The sequence below is a fragment of the Suricata suricatta genome, chromosome 13 (genome assembly GCF_006229205.1).
Source record: "Suricata suricatta isolate VVHF042 chromosome 13, meerkat_22Aug2017_6uvM2_HiC, whole genome shotgun sequence".
NCBI classification, from domain to species: Eukaryota; Metazoa; Chordata; class Mammalia; order Carnivora; family Herpestidae; genus Suricata; species Suricata suricatta.
In genome coordinates this window covers 49,100,550-49,121,918 of record NC_043712.1, presented here as the reverse complement: position 1 = coordinate 49,121,918, position 21,369 = coordinate 49,100,550, and the positions used below count along the sequence as shown (strand labels likewise).

The 21,369-nt window shown below is 40.0% G+C and overlaps 1 protein-coding gene across 1 annotated transcript in view; it reads left to right on the top strand.

The window, feature by feature from the left end:
- Positions 1–21,369, top strand: part of ADAMTSL1 (ADAMTS like 1) — an 877,850-nt gene that overhangs the window by 729,636 nt on the left and 126,845 nt on the right. The window contains exons 16-17 of the mRNA XM_029920116.1: positions 4,946–5,156; positions 18,972–19,151. Coding sequence (XP_029775976.1) covers positions 4,946–5,156; positions 18,972–19,151 — 391 coding nt within the window. The remainder of the gene's footprint in view (positions 1–4,945; positions 5,157–18,971; positions 19,152–21,369) is intronic.

Here is a 21,369-nt window from a genome sequence, read left to right as displayed (position 1 = left end):
TATGATTTTATCTTAAGTGAGTATATCTGTAATCCCCCCTACTTCCAAATAAGGTCACATTCTGAGTTACGAGGGGTTAGGAGTCCAATATACAATTCGACCTAAAACAAGTGCTAAACCAAAATAGACATTGGCCCACACTCTCATCAAGGTAACATGTAGCAGAGTAGTCAGATTATAGGGGCATTGAGCACAACAAAGAAAACATTCAACAGAAAAATTGCAACCCATATATCTCCATCATATATAAAACATAATCTCCTATGGCCAACAGTATATGAAAATATACAATGGCCAACAGTATATGAAAAATGCTCAACATCCCTAAGCATCAGAAAATGCAAGTCAAAACCACAATGAGATATCACCTCATACCTGTCTGGATGGCTATCATCGATAAAACAAAGGACCACAGTGTTGACAACGATGGGGAGAAATTGGAACTCTTGTGTGCTGTTGAGTGGGAATGCAAAATGGTATAGTCACTATGGATGACAGTATAGTGGTTCCTGAAAAAAATTAAAAATAGAATTACCACATAATCTAGCAATCCCATTTTTGGGTATTTATCTAAGAGAACTAAAGTCAGGATCTCAACAAGATATTAGCACCCCTATGTTCACTGCAGCACTATTCACAATAGCCAACATGTGGAAACAATCTAAATGTCCTTTAGCAGATGAATGGATAAAGAAAATGTGGCTTATACATACAACGAAATACTATTCAGCCTTTAAAAAGAAGGAAAGTCTGCAATGTGTGACAATATGGATGAACCTCAAAAACATAATGCTACGTGAAACAAGCCAGTTACACAAGAACAATACTGCATGATTCTACCTGCATGTGATACCTTAAACAGTCAAATTTATAGAATCAAAAAAATGGATTGTGGTTCCCAGAGGCTGGATGAGGGGGGAAAGGAGGAGTTACTCGTCAATAGACATAAAGTTTCAGTTAAGCAAGATGAGTCAGTTCTAGAGATCTGTTCAACATTGTATCTATAGTCAACAATACTATATTGTATGCTTAAAATTTTATTAAGCGGTTATCCTGTTCTTACCACAATAAATTTTTCTAAGTGTTGATAATTTCCAAAGAGGGAGGTATTAGTGAGACTTTATAGTAGGTGAATTTTACCTACATGAAGGCTCCATTGCTGAGGAAGTTAACCTTGCCAATGAAGGCACAAAGATGTAAAAGTCAACCAGGCAAAGTGAAGGAAAAAGCACTAATGCCTTCATCCTCTGAGTAGGAGAATCTCTGTTTTTCCTTCTCCACCCTACCTTGCTTTTGGCCTAAGTTGATTCAAATACTTTCAACCCAGAATCAGCAAAGTACTTAATATACAGATAGCTTCTGCTGACCTCCTCACTTGAGAACATAATGCACTTCTATCGCAGGTAGGCAGATAGGTCTGTTTTGTGAATTCAACCAACGGTCTTGAAGTGGCCTCATAGCTGCCAAAATGCCCCTGCTTCAAGGTCCTAGTGACTGAATTTCTGCCAGAGGTGGAGGCAGGAGTGGGGGCACTAAAAGTGCACACCCAAACTATGACAGATCTTAGCCTTGGACAGCATTCACTGTATAGGCAGCTCCTTTGTGAAACACACACATTGTGGTCATCAGCACTGAACATGGTTGTTGGAATTTGTTTTATACACACAACATTTTAGCATTTTACTAAAAAGTGGGGGGAACACCATTGTTTGATGTTTATTTTTGAGAGAGAGAGAGAGAGAGGCACAGACAGAGGGTCCAAAGCATGCTTTGCTCTGACAGCAGAGAGTCCAATGCAGGACTTGAACCCACAAACTGTGAGATCATGACTTGAGCTGAAATCAGATGCTTAACCAATGAAGCCACCCAGGTGCCCTGGAAAACTTCCTTTTTTGAAGCATAACAAACATGGCAAAAAGTACACAAATCCTACATGTGTATCTGTGATTTTTCACAAAGTGGATCCAGATATAGCACCCAGATCAAGATAACATCCCAGATTCCCTTCCCTCCAAGTCCCCTATTTTGGTTATTGCCCACCAAGGGTAACCACCATCCTAACTTTAACATCATAGATTCATTCTGTGTTTTGGACTTTGTATAAATGAGAGCACAGTATGAGCTTTTGCTTTTGTGCCTTTCTTTACTCAGTTTTATGTTTGTGAGATACATCAATGTTGCTCGTTGTTGAAGTTTATTCTCACTGTTCTATGTTCTTGTATAAATATATCACTTTTGTCCACTCAGCTATTGATAGACATTTGAATTGTTTCCCAGTAGACCTATTTTGAATAATGCCACTTTGAATATTCTCATATATGTCTTTTGATGAACCTATGCATGTTTGGAGGGGAGAGTATATACTTGTATTAGTTGTCTATCATTGCACAACAAATTTCTTTAAATCCTAGTGCTGACAACAAAAATAAATGTTTATTATCTCTCACCATTTAATGAGTGAGAAATTTGGGAGAAGCTTGGAAAGGCAGTTCAAGGTCTCTCATGAGTTTGTAATCATCTGAAGGCTAGACTCAGTCCAGCAGGTCTGCAGGTAAGGTAACTCACTCACGTTACTGGCACTTTCTTTACATGTGGACTTTCCTGAAGACTGTCTGACAGTCCTCATGACATGACAGCCAACTTCCCCCAAAGTGAGCAAAGAGAGAGAGAGAGCCAGATGGAAACTGTAGGCTTTTTATGATTTCGCCTTAGAGGTCACATAGCATCACTTCTGCTTAATCTTATTCTGTACAAGTGAGCCAGTAAATTCAACCCAGACTCAAGGCTTCATCTTTAGAAGGGAGAGGCAGCAAAGAATGTGTGGATATATTTTAAAACACAACATTTTAAAGCTAGGAATTAAGCCAAACTAGAAATCTAAAAATAAGTTTATAGAAATTCACACAAGGATCTAAAGGAAATACATATTCAATCCAGCTTCTCTTCCATTCACTTAAAATTTTGTGAATGTTTATAGGACAGGTTTTGAAGTATTCCCTGGAAACAGCATGGTACAATAGAATGGACAAAGGCTTCGGAGGCAGACACACCCAAGTTTGAATCCTGGATTTACTACTTACTAATTATGGGTTTGGGGCAAGTCAACCTCTTAGATTTTCAGAATTCCTCAATTATAAAATGGGGAAAATCAGTAGAGCCTGTTTCATGTTGTCCTGGAGATAATTAAATGAGATAATGAGTGTAAAGTGCCCACTATGGATATGTCCCTTCTATTTATTCATTTATCACGGAATTACTAACCATGTACATTAACTATCTAGAAGGGGCTAAAATGAACACTGTAAGTGATACAAAACTGACACATGGAGCTTGCCTTCAAGAGGTGTATACTCTAGGGGTACCTGGGTGGGTCGGTCGGTTGAGTGTCCAAATTTGGCTCAGGTCATGATCTCACAGTTGACGAGTTCAAGCCCCACATGAGGCTCTGTGCTAACAGCTCAGAGCCTGGAGCCTACTTCGGATTCTGTGTCTCCTATCTCTCTGCCCTTCCTATGCTCATGATCTGTCTCTTTCTGTCTCAAAAAAAATTATTTTAAAAAAATTTTAAAGGAGGTGTCTACTCCAATAGGTCTCTTAACATTTAGATAGAATAACTGTAATATAATTAGGAAAATTGTCAGTGTCTGGAGTGGGTATGGACACAATCCTTTAAACATGGATCAAATTTGGATACATAGAAATGGAAGACATTTTAAAGGATGGACCAGGAAAGGACAAAAACTATTCCAAATTCAGAGTAACAGCTTGAGTAAAGACAGAATTAGAGAACCAGGGGCATGAGCTGAAAATAATGAAGTTCTTTGCTACATGCAAGACCTAAAAACAGGATAGATGAAAGGAGGTAGTGGAAGTAGAAGCTGGTAAGGTAGTTATATATCAGCATAGCAGAAGGAGATTAAGAGAATGTGCACTCAGTTTTGCCTTCTGACGACAAACATTAAGGCTAAAGATTTTTCAGCTAATTTTCTAGGCTATCTGCAAAAGCTAGGAGGGCCTCGCTACTGTAGGACCTACATATCATGCTTTTCTTGGCTAACTCCTGGTTGTAGAATTTTTATGCCTCACATTGTAAATAGAACTTTCCAAAACCGATCATTAAAGAACACTTCCTACTCCAAGCCCAGGCAACTTAGCGTTTTCCTTATCATTCCCATTTTGGAGGCTGCATCAACAGGGAAATGGAATGGGATTGTTTTTATAGGCCCTCAGCTCACTGTAAATTTCCTTCTCAAGACTTGGCTGTTTGGAATAGCCAATTATGCACTCAACTCCTCTGTGTATATTTGACTTCTAGTTCCAGATAATGAGCCATTCTCTCCACTTATTTCTCCTCAAGAAGACTGATCTATTTAGCAACCTTCATTTTTATTACATTCTCCAGTCCAAGGTGGTGATGATATTTGTACATAAGACAGAGACATTTCTATGCTGTGATGGAAGCTTGAAGGAAGCTAGAGCCAACAACCTTTCACTTTGAAGCCAAAGAAAAACAAGCATAAATTTTTTGGTCTTGCTAAGAATGGGGACTAGACAGATTAGCAGAAAGGCTTCTTCTAGACCTACTTTACAAGATGTAGTATCAAAAGCCTTTCTGTGCTCAAACCTATGTCATATCTATCATACCCCCCTTATTTTGATGAAGTTTGTATATTTTATCAAACTAGACATAGTTATAACCATTCTTGGTGATTTTATGGAAAAAAATAGATGTTCCATTTTATCACCCACTTGTTTATTCTAAAAAAATCCTATAGCATGTAGGAGAGGATGGGTTCTAGGCTTGGGAGAGAATTCTTAGCCAATCTTGTGCTGGAACTTCCCACATTCTCAGGTATGTATTTTTACTCGATCAGCAACACTTGGCATCATGACATTCTCTGCACAGATACTAAGAGTGTCCTCATCCCCTCTGATTTCTTCCCAGGTGGGAAATTGGCAAGTGGAGTCCATGCAGTCTCACCTGTGGGGTTGGCCTGCAGACCAGAGATGTCTTCTGCTCCCACTTACTTTCCAGAGAGATGAATGAGACTGTAATCCTATCCGATGAGCTGTGTCATCAGCCCAAGCCCAGCACAGTGCAAGCTTGTAACCGCTTCAACTGCCCCCCAGTCTGGTACCCTGCACAATGGCAGCCAGTGAGTTCTGGGATTACTCAATTTTGGAGTTGGTGTGTACAGCTCTGATTTGGGACAGAGAACACTCTCTTCAAGGAGTTCTGTCCCATTAAAGGAATGTTCCTCCCTCCCTTCTTTTTTTTTTAATAGTTTATTGCCAAATTGGTTTCCATATAACATCCAATGCTCTTCCCCACAAGTGCCCTCCTCCATTACCACCACCTCCTTACCCCTCCCCCTTCCCCTTCAACCCTCAGTTCATTTTCAGTATTCAGTTGTCTCTCAGGTTTTGCATCTCTCTCTCTCTCTCTCCCCCCAACTCTCTTTCCTTCTTCCCCTCCCCATCGCCCTCTATTAGGTTTCTCCTGTTCTCCTGTTAGACCTATGAATGCAAACATATGGTATCTGTCCTTCTATGTCTGACTTATTTCACTTAGCATGACACCCTCAAAGTCCATCCACTTTGCTACAAATGGTCATATTTCATTCTTTCTCATTGCCATGTAATAGTCCATTGTGTATATATATATATATATACACCACATCTTCCTGATCCACTTATCAGGTGATGGACATTTAGGCTCTTTCCATAATTTGGCTATTGTTGACAGTGCCGCTATGAACATTGAGGGACATGTGCCCCTATGCATCAGCACTTCTGTATCCCTTGGGTAAATCCCTAGCAGTGCTATTGCTGGGTCATAGGGGAGCATCCTCCTCCTTCCCTTCTTAGTACTTCCTCAACCTAATTCAAATTCTGATGTTTTCATTATAAATACTGTGCTCTTCCTATGGTTTCACACCAGTGTCATCCAACAGCAATTCAAGACCCATCTGTTAAACTGAGTATATTCACAACAAAGTTTTCACCAAGCTAAGAAGAAAAAATTTTAAACAAGGACAATGTGGTAGGTTTTCCATAAAGCTAAATTTGTTCTGAATGTATACCCTTTCTAGTCTTTTACTGTTTAAAATTCGAGGAGGTAAGGGTCCTAGGCAATGAATTTTCATGTTGTTTTTCTTTTAAATGTAATAACTTACCCAGGCACCTGGGTGGCTCAGTTGGTTACGGTCAGTGTTGGTCTGGTTCTTGATTTTGGTTCAGGTCATGATCTCATGGTTCGTGAATTTCAGCCTGGCATTGGGCTCTGAGCTGACAGCGCAGAGCCTGCTTGGGATTCTCTGTCTCCCTCTCTCTCTGCCATGCCCTCACTCATGCGGTCTGTCTCTCAAAATATACAAAATTTTAAAAAGTAATTACTTACCAAAATAAAAGATTAGAAATCAAGTAAATTCCAGACTTTTAAAAATTTTCCCAAACTCTAAGAACTACTGTTTAAAAAAAAAAAAAAAAAAAAACAGTGGTTAGCAAACTGCAGTCCAAAGCCAGGGGTGTCTCATAGCCAGTTATTATAAATAAAGTTTTATTGGAACACAGCCATGCCCATGTGGTCTAGATATGGTCTTGCCCAAGATCATAAAGCCTGGTGCAGATCCCGGGTCTTCTGATTCCAGTATATTTATACTGGTTAGCTTTAACTAGAATGAATCCATGACCTCAAACTACACCACAAACTAATGCCAACCCTAAAACAAGACAAGGAATCAACCCAAATCAACTTCCACTACTGTATTAAGTCCCCCATATTATTAACTTGTGTCTCCGTTAGGTACATAGTTCTGGAAAAAAATCTTTATTGAATGAAAACATGAATGACTAGACCAAGAATACTGCCCCACATGCCCTGAAAATGCTGACCTTATATCTTATTGATATGTTCTTTTATGGTTATAGGTGCTAATAATGAAACTCAGTGAAACACCAACCTTTTTTTAGTAGCCACACATGATGCAGAATAATGGCAGTGGCCTGTGATTCTTTTTCTTCAGTTTTCAGAGCCCTTCTTTTTTTTCTTCATGTTACCACCGACTGCTTTTTATTTTCTTCTTTTTTGAATAGTTTATTGTCAAATTGGTTTCCATATAACACCCAGTGCTCTTCCCCACAAGTGCCCTCCTCCATTACCGCCCTATACATGATTTTTTGGTTTATTGCCACCACCACCACCCCCATGCCCAGTGTCCCCATTTAATATGGTGGATTTCCAAAAAGTCTATTATTCTTCCATTTCCATCTTCTAGGCCTATTAAGACACAAATTTATTTTGAAAACTTTTTCTACTTCCTTCCATTAGGGAGAGGCCTTTGGGATTGAGTCAGATTTAAGTCCTTTTTTCAGATCAGGAAACTAATAGTAAACAGCTCTTTGACGTTCATCCAATGACCTACTGAGTACACTTTATTAAGGCCTTTAAAAAGTTTCATCTTTATACCTAATACACAGTAATTGTGAAATCTCTTCAAACATAAGAAGATATAAAGAACACAAAAAGTGAGACCTACCGGTGATTCTTTCCTCCAGAGGAAACCCCTGATAGGCATGTGGTGCATAGGGTCTATTTTAAGAATCCTTGATCACTTTTAGGCATCTTTCTAAACCTAGAGGAAACAATAGACTATTCTTTGTATGTGATTTCCTAGAATACTACTTCTTTAGGTAAGCTTTGTTATAAAATCAGCCAATATTGACCACTTGTTAAAGGAAAGGAAGTCATTGTTTATGCCATATGGCAGTCACAGGTAAGTTGGGGGACTCCAAGTTAATTGTTGTCTTAGGATACCAATTAGTTAAGACACCAGCTGTTGACCATCCCTCTGGTTCCTTGGCAGTTCTTTGTAGGACAAGGGGACCCACTGTGTACTCATACAGTCTTTTCTATTTGGATTTACTAGAGGACAGGGCTGAAGTCTCTAATCCTTCAACACCCAGTTTACAGTCTTTCTTCATATGAAAGAAAACAGATGGAGTATACAATGCTTCATTCAAAGGAAGACATAACAGCCTTTCTGGGAAAGAACACTGGCCTTTGAAGGAAGAAACTCTTCCTTGCACTTGGCTACCACTAACTTCATGCATATGCTTGTATTCCTAGGGGGGAAATGACATGAATTGTAATTTGCCAGATAAAAATGCAACCTCCTTTGTCTTCTGTAGGGCATTTGCCTGACAAATGGCAAGTAGCCAGTATTTACACATTCTACAGGTCTGGAGATGGCTAGTATGCCGTCCAGATTATATGTGTCAAAATTTTCATTTCAGAAACAAGTACAAATGAAACAAAAATCTAATTCTAGATTTGGCTTAGGGGACCTTCCTTATTTCAGTTCTCCCACTTAATACTTAATTCTTTGGTTTTTATCTCTGGTCTTTTGTGAATGATTCATTCATTTCTATCAATTTAGCTGTAATACCTTGTTGGTTTGTGTTTAGTTGGCTTTGGAAACATGTATTCAGTGCACAGCCATCCTGAATCTTCTCTATTTTTTAAACATGCTCATCATCATCTTTGGTGCTGGCTATGTTACTTTGTACACCTCACAAGGAGTTATATCACACTGGTGTGTTATAGCACCATGATTGAGAACCACTGCTCTATATGCCATCAGTCAATCTGAGACACTTTGACCATGACAGTCTTCTGCTAGGAATTTTTTTAGTGACATTCCATTGCCATATAGAAAAAGCCAAATGGCTTGGTTAGGCCTTCATCCTCTGCACATCTGCTCCTGCCCACCTCCCACCGTGCTTCTCCCACCCCTGCTAGCACATTCCTAATTGCCCATGCTTCTTCCCTCCCTCCACAGTTCCCCTCCCCTCTGCTTGTCAAATTAGGCAGGAATCCCACCTCTGCTACCAGGACGCCTCTGCTATCTTCCTGCACATGGTGTTCATGGTCAGTGCTGACATTGAACAGTCACATTCCACCTTACTGTCTGAGCACTTTTTTTCCATGACTTCTGAGTTAGTCCATAAGGTCAATGAGGTAGAGACTACAACTCAGGTAGGTAAAGTATGGAAAGATTCCACAGCAAGTCTGCCAGTCCATTTATTGAGCACTTGCCCCATTTCAGGACCTTCTTCTCTTTTTAATAAGAGCAGCAGTTACTGTGTTTTAAGCACAGTTCTAGGCACTTTAAATATTTAATCCTCACTACCCTATATGATCATTGCTACTGTCCTCCTGTTCCACAGATGAGGGACATAAAGCACTATGAAGTTAGCATGAATTCGAACTTCATATAGCAGAACTCTTTTTTCTGCCCTCACATTTTCTCTTTTAATCCACTCACAGCAATCCTGCGAGGGAACAAGGCTCAGAGAGGGTGTCCTTGCCCTAGGCCCCATAGCCAATAAAGAGCAAAGGGGGCCTGTATGCTTGAAAACCCCTTCTCATTTCCACTGTGCAGTTCAGCTTTCCCAAGCCCTCTTTACCATTTCCTCCAAAGTATTAAATTGTGAGGAAATCTGACACCAGCCCTAAAATCAGCAGTTTACATAAAGCTCACTATTTGTTGTCTTATCCAGGGCAGTTAATCTGTACATGTTTCCTGTTGCTGCTATAACAAACTACCACACATTTAGCAGCTTAAAACAATGTGAATTTACTATTTTATAGCTCTGGAGGTCAGAAGTCTAAAATCAGTTTTATTTGGCTAAAATTAAGGTGTTGGCAGACCTGTGCTCCTTCTGGATGCTCTTGGGGAGAATCTATTACTTTGCCTTTTCCAACTTCTAGAAGCTGCTTGCTTCCTTGGCCCATGGCCCCTTCTTCCATCTTCAAAGTGCCTCGCTTAAACCTCTGATTCTGTCCTTTCTCTCAGACTCTGACCCCCCCCCACTTTCCCCTTAAAAGGACCATTGTGAAGATACTGAGCCCACCTAGATAATCCTGGTAATCTCCCCATCTCAAAATGCTTAATGACATCTTTAAAGTCGCTTTTACCATGTAAGGTCACATTTTCACAGGTTCCAGATATTAGGACATAGATATCATTGTTCAGCCTGCTAGTCTTCTATACTGTAGGCTAAACATTAGCCTCTATTAGCACAATATTCTTGATCTTAAAATTAAATTACCACTCTGCTTGCCACCATCTGTGAGATTCATATGCACCAATCCTTCTTTGCTCATTTTTATTCTAAAAAATAAATGGAAAAGAGAAATGAGAGGAGAAGAGAGAGATGCTAGAAGGGTTAACTGAGATGAAGTAGGGAGTCCACTTTGAAACATAATTTATATTTCTTTGTATTATTCATGTTTTATGATCAGGATTGTGTCCACCCAACTGTGTACACATATTGTACACATCTGTGCAGAGACTGAAACAATCACTCTGGCCCCTGTTTTCTCTCTTACTTAAAACTGTGATTATGTGGCCATTTCCCTATGAACATTTTTTTAATTTGGGGTTACAATTCAAAATGCCTATGGTGTAGCTGTATAAAAAGGTCAATGCGAGCAGAGTCACCCTTAGTAATAGTAAGAAAAAAGGGGAATTTTAATGACAACTACAAATGCTTGAGAGTTCACTTTTTATTCTTTGGATTTAAACACACATGCATAAAAGAATGACTTTGGTCTGGATTCGAGGGTTGAAGACTGGCAGAAAGAACCAATTGAGTCATCAGTTTTGCTACATTCCAGTGACTAAAATATAAATTCTTATAATTCAGAAACCATGCTTATTTAAAATGTTGTATTCAGGGAGAAAAATATTTATTAGGATGTTTATCTTATTTTTGGCAGTGTGTTTTATAAGGAAATGAACACTTGATCCTACCTTTAGAATCAATAATAAATGTAAGCAAAACAGAGATTAGAAGTAAAATTTCACATGTGCAGTGTTTTTGTTTTTATTTATTGGCAGAACACTCTCTATAGTCATTGCTCTGGATTTTAGCGGGTTTTCAGCCCCATGCTTTACACAGTAACAGGAATATTAAATCCAGAAGATACACTGTATACCTCTAGCACTTCCAGGGTTAAGAAACTCAGTTAATATTAGATCAACAAAGTGATTCTTTTTTTTTTCCATTTAACCTTTGTTTTTATTTTTTATTTTTTTCATAGTTTATTGTCAATTTGGTTTCCATATAACACCCAGTGCTGTTCCCCACAAGTGCCCTCCTCCATTACCACCACCCCCTTGCCCCCCTCCCCCTTCAGCCCTCTGTTTATTCTCAGTATTCAATAGTGTCTCATGATTTGCATCCCTCTCTCTCTCCAACTCTCTTTCCCCCTCAACAAAGTGATTCTAATCCACAAAATGGTTGGGGTAGATATTCTGTTCTCATTTAATAATTTTGAGCAAGACTCCAGTCTTCATTTTCTTTGTTTCTCTGAGCCCTAATTTATTTTGGCCCAACATGACCTCTGTTGTATACCAAACACTGTCTCTACCAGCCTTTTGAACCTCTCAATCTTGCATATCACAAAGTTACATTAAATTCCAAAGGTCTAACACCAAGCCTGATAAAACAGCCTCCTGCTACCTTTGCCAGCAGACCTAGTCTTCCTTCATAGGTCATACTCCCTTCTAGCATGTTCTCTAACCCATTACCTCTGTTCCAGTCCTCACAACTAACCAAACCATTACAAACAGCCTTTTACTTGGTGTCCCTGTGTTGTCTTATTTCTCATCCATTGTTTCCCAACTCGGTACAATGGTTCTTTACTATAGGCCCTCAGTCGAGCCTCTAAAATATTAATATATGCTGAGGACCCCAAATAGGCTATGGTATGGAGTATTATTTAGACTTACGTGGTCTGAAACATTTTCTCCATGGTACACCTATTAATATCTCACAGGGCAGTACTCTCTGGAACCCATCAACCTTCATTGCCTAAATCATTTTCTACAATTTAGATCATGTTACCCTCTACTTTAAAATCCTCGATGACACCTGATGGTCTTGAGATTATATCCAGATATGCCCAACGCTCTTCACTGTTTGCCCCTTACTTAGCTTCTCAGTCTCCTTTCACACCTACAATGTCCCCATGTGCTCTATCCTGTACCTGCTTAGGTCTCCTCAGAGATACCATGTTCCTTCATACCCTAGGTCTTTACACATGCGATCTGACTCTGTGGGCCCTCCTTATGTCCTTGGCTATCCCCTCCCCGAGAGCCTCCCCCAATTTTCCAGAAAGACTTATTAGCCTCTCCTCTGTATTCCCACTTTTGTAAAACTGATCACATTTGGTCATTTTTTTTTTTTACCTTACTTGACTTCAAATACCTGAGGCTTAGCAACCAGTTTTTAGTCATCTTAAATTCCCAGCACCTAATAGAGGGCCTGGCACTCAGCAAGTACTCAGTAAGTGTTTGATGAAACAATGAATGAGTGAATGAAGAATGAATGAAATGAGTTAGAAACTAGAAGTAGAACACATGTTAAAACTAGAAAGTTGACCTTAGAAAGAATATAAATGTCACTTTGTGTTGTGCTAAATAATATGACTTGAGGGACCAAGGAAATGAACTCATCTCTCAGTACATAATGCTACCAAGATGAACACAAAGGTGTCAATACAGGCAGAATTTCTTAATGTGTGATCATGAGAAAATCATTAAAAATACAGGACACTTTGGCTACTGTAATTTTGATTAGAAACCTAGCTTTTAAGTGCTCTCCGTATTGTATATTTTTTATTTTCTTAAAACACTAGTGAATCTATGAGCTTATGTCATGAAACATGGATAATCATTAGCATAAATACTATTTTTTGTTATTTATTGTATTTATAGCACATCTTTAAAAATAATACCTCACTAAAGAACTTCCTCTTCATACCTCTTGCTGTTCTCTTTTTTTATATTTATAGTATATTGTCAAGTTTGTTTCCATATAACACCCAGTGCTCATCCCAACAAGTGCCCTCCTCCATGCCCATCACCCATATCCTCCTCCCCCCCATCCCCCATAAACCCTCAGTTTGTTCTTAGTATTTAAGAGTCTCTTATAGTTTGCCTTCCTCCTTTTCCTTAACTGTTTTTCCCCTTCCCCTCCCCTATGGTCCTCTGTTAAGTTTCTCCTGTTTCACATGAGTGAAAACATATGGTATCTGTCCTCTGCCTGACTTATTTCACTTAGCTTAATACCCTTGAGTTCCATCCACGTTGCTACAAGTGGCCATATTTCATTCTTTCTCATTGCCATGTAATATTTCCATTGTGTATATAAACCACATCTTCTTGATCCACTCATCAGTTGATGGACATTTAGGCTCTTTCCATGATTTGGCTATTGTTGACAGTGCCACTATGAACATTGGGGTACATGTGCTCCTATGCATCAGCACTTCTGCATCCCTTGGGTAAGTTTTTAGCACTGCTACTGCTGGGTCATAGGGGAGTTCTACTGTTAATTTTTGAAGAACCTCCACACTGTTTTCTAGCTGTTCTCATTTTAAAATTCTCTCCATTGTGTACTGCTTCTCACTTCAGAAGTGTCAGCCTCATCAGGTCTTCTCTACATGTTCACAAAGTTGTCGCAGACTTTGGAAACGTTATTAAATTGAAATTTTATCTGTAGGTTTTAAAAATTTCTAAAAACACCTTTTCAGCAGTGCAAACACACCAAGGACACGTTTAAGAGCAAAACTCCCTGGCAATAGTCACTTAGCTACATGGTCGTCCACCATGCCTGGAAGGCCACAGCCCCCAGCATAGGTCAGGAAGCATCTGGCTAAAACCCATTGCTGACTTACTTCGAAATAGCTCCTGGCTAATGATAAAAGGTGGATGTTCAGCCCATCAGCTGGATGCTTGTGTCATGGCTTTTAAACATCTGGATTCTTGGCTCTTTTGTTCATCCAATCATCAATTCAACCAACATTTATGAAGTGCGTGCTCTTTGCCAGATGCTACATTAGGCACTGGGGAATAGAAAGATGAGTGCATTCTCTTTCCTCAAAAGATGCATAATCCTGTGGGGGGCAGGGGGAATTGCAGACACATAAACAAGTAGCCCTTATAGGAGATACACAGCACCCTTCCAGGTCAAGGCAGGGTGGGAGGTGACTCATTCTTAGAAGTCCTTCAAAGGTATCTTGGAAGTTTCTGGATAGACAAAGAGGCAAAGGGCATTGCTCACAGAATGAACAAGGTGATCAAAGGCCTGGGCACAGAAGGCATCTGTGTGCCTGGGAAAGGGCAAATTGTCGCCATGGCAGGCCACCAAGGAATGTGACTGGGTAGTTCAGCATGGGTTACAGCATGAGGGCTTTCAAGGGTGTTCTCGGGAGACTGAACTTTACCTCCTGGCTGTTAAGGATTTTCTAAAAGTTTTCTGGGTAGATCAAATTTCGAAACAGCAAGCCAATTTTCTTAACATTTTCTTGTAACTGCTTTGTCATCATTTTGTTACAGACTTCTGCACATTGCTGGGGGGTAGGGGGTTCACCTAAGGGCCTGTCCTAAACCAAGTCCTATCTGCAAAGTGATGACCCAGTTAGATTATGTTTCGTGAGTGGTCACCCTCTACAGCACAGTTTTATTACATCTCCACCCTTAAAGTAGGACCAGTTATTTTCATCATCTATTTCCTTAATTTGAAAGGGAGAGAAAATTAACCTGCATTCTTCCTTATGGTCTTATTCACCAAGAAGTTCTAACAAAGCAGCTTGGATCAGAGAGCTGTTCTTAAACAGCTATTTGTTCATTTGGAGGCTTATTCAATTTTTATTATTTTTTAATGTTTATTTTTGAGACAGAGAGAGTGTGAGTGGGGGAGGGGCAGAGAGAGAGGAAGACACAGAATCTGAAGCAGGCTCCAGACTCCAAGCTGTCAGCATAAAGCCTGACGAAGGGCTCAAACCCACAAGCCAAAAGATTATGACCTGAGCTGAAGTCCAATGCTCAATCAACTGAGCCACCCAGACCCCCCTGCCATTGGAGCACCTTTTCAAATTGAATGGAAGCCCATGTGCCTTCTCAGTTAGAAAGAGAACATTTTAGCCATCAAGCATTGAAGAGGTCTGTAATCCTATAAAACCAACATCACTAATGACGTGTCTAAAATGTCAGTCACCATGTAACAGAAACTTCAAGAGCATGTTCTCTATGCCTAACAAACTCAATAGGACCCATTGGGAATTTGATTGCAAATTGTAATCAAAGGATTGGAAGATGAATCAGCTATTAGTTCTCTCAAAGATAAATACGCTGCATTTTGACTACAATGTACATACTTATGGACCATGCCTAAATGTTACAGTCTTCCAGCATCAGTTATAAAATGTCACTCTGCTATTTAGCTCATAAAAATTTAAATTTAAATTTAAAATCATTAATTTTAAAAGAAAAAAATAGGGTGTAGAAGAAAACTGGAGACATCCAATCCTAAGGTGTCCTATTCAAGATGTGACACTATCACACTGGGGAAATATTTTGAATGCAATTCTCAAACACTGGTATGAGCAACAAGAGAACCAAAATCCCTTTCTTCATAGAGCTAATAGGATAATGGAGCTAATAGGATAATTTCCAAAGGGATGAGAGCTATTTAAACTTGTGGGAAAGAGCACTGGGTGTTATATGGAAACCAATTTGACAATAAACTATTAAAAAATTAAAGATTAAAATACAATAAATTTAAAAAGAAAAAAATAAATAAGGTTTTTAAAAACAAAAAATAATAAATAAACAAAATGAGATTAATAGAATAGAGACTTCTTTGACTTCTCTAGGTAGTGAGTTAAGAACGGCTTCTCTGAGCAGCTGAGAATGGAATTAAACCTGAATATTTACACTCAGGCATGTGAAGATGTAAGATGAGAATGAGCCAGATAGAGAGAAGAGCAAGTGCCAAGGCCCTGTGGGAGAAACAAGCGTGGGATGTGCAAGGACCACACACACACACACACACACACACACACACACACACACACACACAACAAATGAGGCTAAAATATACAGGGAAAGGGGAGTATTGTATGAGAAGAGACTGCAGAGGTGTGTCTAGTTTCTCTTGTTCACTGCCACAACCAAGAAGCCAGAACCATGTTTGGTCTATGATTGGTACTGAATAAATTTCCATCGAATGACTGAAGTTAAAATTTGAGTTACTCTCAAAAGTTCCTTCAGGGCAGGGATCAGAACAGGTAGGAATTTGTAGGTCAGGGTTAGAGGAATTTGGATTTTATTCTAATCATAAGGGGAAGTCACTAAAGGCTTCCAAGCATGGGAATTCTGTGATCTGATTTATGCTTTGAAAACATCATTCTTGCTGCTGTGTGGAGAATAGATTGTAGATATGCCAAATATCTTCCATTGCTCCTGTAGGTCCACTCTACCTTTCCACCTGTGTGTCAGGAGGCTAACCTAGATAGACTCTACCCCCTTGCTTCTAGTTGTATTCAACCAATGGCATGTTCAGCAGGCCATCATAAGGAAAAAGAAGCTGTCTTCAAACTGAGTATGCCATCTATATGCTACCAGGACCTAACTGGGAAAATAGAGACTGGTTAGGAAGCTTTGTAGTAGTCTACATGAGAGATTATGATAGCCTACTTTATTATTTGTGGTGGAGGTGAAGTTTATTTATTTTGGAAGGAAATCTGATAGTATTTGTTCATGGATTGAGTGTCAAGGAAAAGGTGGTAAGAAAAAGGAAATGCTCACGGATATTTCCCATGTTTCTGTCTTAGATATGGCAACCATCCAAAAAATGGGGAAGACTGAGAGGAGAGCATATCTGGGGCAAGGTTTGAAGGGCAAGATCAAAAGTTCCATCCTGGACACATTTAAGTCAAGATGCCTGTTTGTATTTAAGACATAGGGGAGAGGTCAGAGCTTCAGATTTAATTTTTTGACTCATCAGCATAAACTTTGTGATTTTTTTTCAGAAAGTTACATCTTGATCAAAATTGCATTAAGTTCATGGAAGAACTTTAATAATTCATAATGTAGAAAGAACTGTGGAGAACACAGTCCCTACCTAAATTTGGAAATTTTTAGGAATCAGTAATTCACATGGTTAGATGTCTAATTATAGAAGAGTCCTAAGAAGGGCTGAATGATAATGGTTATAACTAATCTGATGATTGAGTAACTGGTTGGCTAGAAGTGAGAATTCAATAGAAATAAGAGAAGACTTAGCCTAAGAGGTCATGAAAAGGGCTATAAAACCAAATTTAAAACCTTGGTTGTCTGTAATAGCAAGAAGGCATGTTTTAAGCAAATGGAACTCTTAGCCACTAATTTAAACTTCCCCCAACCACCAACTTCAATTCCACAAATATTTACTGAGAATTTACATTTTCAAGAGGCAATGTGCTGGGCAGTGTGGGTACAAAATAAACTGAAGAGGTAAATTGAACTTCTACCAAACAAGAACTAAAATTAAGGTTTGCATCTGCAATAAATGAAAAGGCCAAGGAGTCATCAAAATGAGCAAGATCAGCCTAAATCCTGGCCCACTCACAGCTTGAATCATGAGCTCTGAGGCTATAGATTTTCCCATAATTAAGGTAAAACAACATGCTAGACAAGCCCTTGGAAGGAACTGTTTGGATCTGTAATGAATAATAACAGGCTGCAGACCACTTCTTACAGTACAGCCCATTGAGCACAGATGCCCACAAGTTCTGAGAGGCCACTGCTGCAGCAAGAACCATTCCAGCAAAAACTCTCAGGTCTGTCCATCCAGGCCTAACCCTTCAGCAAGCCTAAGGGCAGCAAGCAAAAGGAAAGGACTCTTCTTGAAGAAACAAGAGCACTTTCTAGAACTTTGACAGGAAAGTAGCCCAGCAAAGACAGCCACTGGGAGCTAATCTAAAAATGACAGAAAACCCGAAGTCACCATGGCTTCAATAAGAGAGAAGAGTATTTCTCTCTCATGTAAACAGGCCATCCAGGGCCCATGTGGTGGCTTCACCATCAGGAAATAGGTTACTTCCATCTGTGTGCCTCTCACTGTCCAAGATGGGAGGTTAAAGTTTAGACCTCATGTTCACATTCCAGACAGCAAGGAGGAGAAAGCGAAGGGAGGGAGTGCCATACCCTTTTCGTGGCCATTTCTCTAAAATTGCACACAATGCTGTCATATAATCCCATTGGCCAGCACTTAGTGATAGAGCCATGTGCATCTTCAGGAGAGATCGACAAATATTGTATGTATGCTGAAAAGTTATTGGCCTAGCTAGAAATGCTAAAAATTGGGGGATCCTTTGCTCTTGTAAGGGAGGAGGCTACTGAGAAGACAGTCAACAGTCAGTGACATGGGCTACCCTTTCTCTTAATGCAACTGGACTGTGACTGTTAAGTTACATGTAAATAATGTGCTTGACTGGGGTCCAGTGAAAACCACTGAAGTAAGACTATTTTCCTATATCCCAAATTCCAGTGGCTCTAGCTCCCACCACCTTAAGAACTCACAAGTCCTACAAGAGGACTTCCAGGAGAGTTCTTCAAAAAACCAGACTTTCAATCTAAAGTCCCTCCAATAAGGTAGAGTGGATGTTCACACTTAGAAGGAAAGAGCTGCCTTCTGTGTGCATTAATTCCTCCGGATTTACACTAATGGCATGAGCTCTCTCTTGTTCTTTCTGGAAGCTGCACAGATTATTTTCACTGGATCATAAATATGTTTAACACCCTATTATACTAATGTTTCAAACCAGTTGTCTTGGGTAGCTGCAAATCATAGTTTAGGAACAACTTTCTATGATTTAAAGGCCCTTGACATTCCTGGATGCTGTAGTTAAATACTTGAAATTGAGATGGGAGGGTATATATCTTACTACAAAATTCATTTCAAGGAAAAGAAACAAAATCCTTTGGACTGGTTCTTAGTTTTTCTTTGCTTTCTTTTTCTTTCATTCATTTTTATTTTTGTTTTTGTTTTGGTAATCTTTACTCGTCCAAGGTTAAGAATTGGCAGTCAAACATACAACTGTCCTATGTTAGATTGACCTTCTCTTCTGCCCCCAGTGTTCTAGAACATGTGCAGGAGGCATCCAAAAGCGTGAGGTTCTTTGCAAACAGCGCATGGCTGATGGCAGCTTCCTGGAGCTCCCGGAGATCTTCTGTTCAGCCTCGAAACCAGCCTCCCAGCAAGCCTGCAAGAAAGATGACTGTCCCAGCGAGTGGCTCCTCTCCGACTGGACAGAGGTATGTGTGCCCCTCAGAAGGAGATAAGGAAGGCGCTTAAGGAAGAAAAGCAAGCACCCTAAACTTACCCATACAAAAGATGAGAATATAACAAAATAATCCTCCTAGCATTATGGAACAGATTTTTGTAAGCATTTATACCACAATGTGTAACTAGCTTTTAACTAGGCTGCAGGGACGTGAGGTAAGCAGCCAGGCCTGACTCAACAATCAGAAGCATGGAATTGTAAATAGGCTCCATGTGGAACAAAACCAAGCCTTGTTTGGCCCAGAATCCTTCTCAGAACACTGCATTGTTTTACCTTTATCCCCACACCCACCTCCCTGACCTCCAGGCACCTCATCCTCCCAGATGTTTCTAGTCTCTACTCAGGAAGGGCAAAGCCTCTCTAGTTATTCCCTTCCAAGTTACTGGACAATAAGGAACATGATTTATTAAGAAGAAAAGGCCAGGGAAATCCTGCCTCTTTACTGTCAGTTTCCTGGCTCCAAGACGTTAACAATTTCCCAGCAAGAGAACTTGATTTCCCCTGTTGCTTGCATTTGGGGGATGATTACATCAGCATCCACCATTCCTGACTTGCCTCATAAGTTAGGGATATACCCCCAACTAACCTATTTTCCTAAACAGTTCCTACTCTAACACTAGCATCAATTAATTCACTTATACACACACCCCTTCGACCCGTTTTCAGCCCTGATGACTACTGTGAATTGCCTACAACTCTCTCAGCTTCCTAGACCTGTGTGTCTTCTATAAGGAACTTTCTCCACAAAATACTGCCTTATAAGCAGATGCAGCCGAGAACAGAATCACCAGGCCCAAAGTGAAAATCTTTGCATCAAGAGCAAATGCAAGACTGCGCCCCTTCTTGTGTATAAGCATTTGAACTGACCTTGCTGATTTCATTGCCTTCTCTGTGTGGTTGTGTGTATACATGTGTGCGTGTATCTTCTATGGATACACCAGATGGGGCTGCTGCTGGTTGACATACATCCCAAGGAAACTTCCTTCCTCAGAGCAAAAAGCTGCCTCTGAACATTGAGGTGCCACCTCTCTCAACCTATGTTCTTAGACTTCTTGCCCCTTATTGTATCCACTCATACAGCATTCACTCAGATGGTTATCTGCTAAGGGCCTTGCAACTGTGAGGTAGGTTTTGTCATTTGGTGATAAATTGCCTTCTGGTGGTATCTCACCCCAAATGTTTCAAAACAGGAGTAGGACATGATTAATTTTTTCAAATCTTAGAAACAGTTTTCTTTCAGCAAGATAAAGAATTAGAAGCATGTCAAATAAGTGTGTGTGTGTGTGTGTGCAGGCACGCATGTGCCTGCATAACCATGTCACTGACAGTTTTTCGATTGAATGTTGACTTGGGAGTATGGTATTCTATCTGAAAAAACATCATAAAAAAACTAATGGTGCAGGAGAATGTAGTTATGTCATTGCCAAGTAAGTGGCTCTGGATGAAGACCTCTTCCCAGGGGCATATTGTGAAAAGGGTCCTCCTATGAAGTCTATCAGTGAGAGTTGCCATGAGTGGGATGCTGAGGAAGGGACATGTATGTGCTATAATTGTCCTCCCGTGTTCCTGGAGTTTGTGGCCTCAGAAACCATGGGACACACAGAATTCAGAAAAACTTCTTTTAGGCCCACAGATTCGAAGCAGGACTGTTGTGATTACACACTTAGAAAAGGAAACTGCTGAGTTAAGGTCCTCAGGGTCCCATTGAGTATAGCAGACATTCTTTTAAGAGAGCAGGGGGGAGAAGGGCTAGAGAGAAAATCTTAAAGCAGGCTCCACACTCAGTGCAGAGCCCATCATGGAGCTTGACCCCACAACCCTGGGATCACGACCTGAGCTGAAATCAAGAGTCGGACGCTTAACTGACTGAGCCACCCAGGTGCCCCAAGTATATCAGACCTTTAGAACAGTGTCATGTGTGCTTCGGAGTTAGACTCACAGATAGGCAAACTTAGGTTCTAATCCTGACTCTGCCACTAACTAGCTGTGTAACTTTGGGCTATGTAATCTTTTTCACATTGTATATATGAATACTGGAGATAATAATGTCCACCCATATGGTTACTTGGAGGCTTCAGTTAAATGATGCATATAAACTACTTTGTGCCTAGTAAAAGTTAACCCTATTATTGTTATGATTCTCTTTCATCCCTCTCCTTGTCAGGAGGAGAGGAAATAAAAGAAAGTAC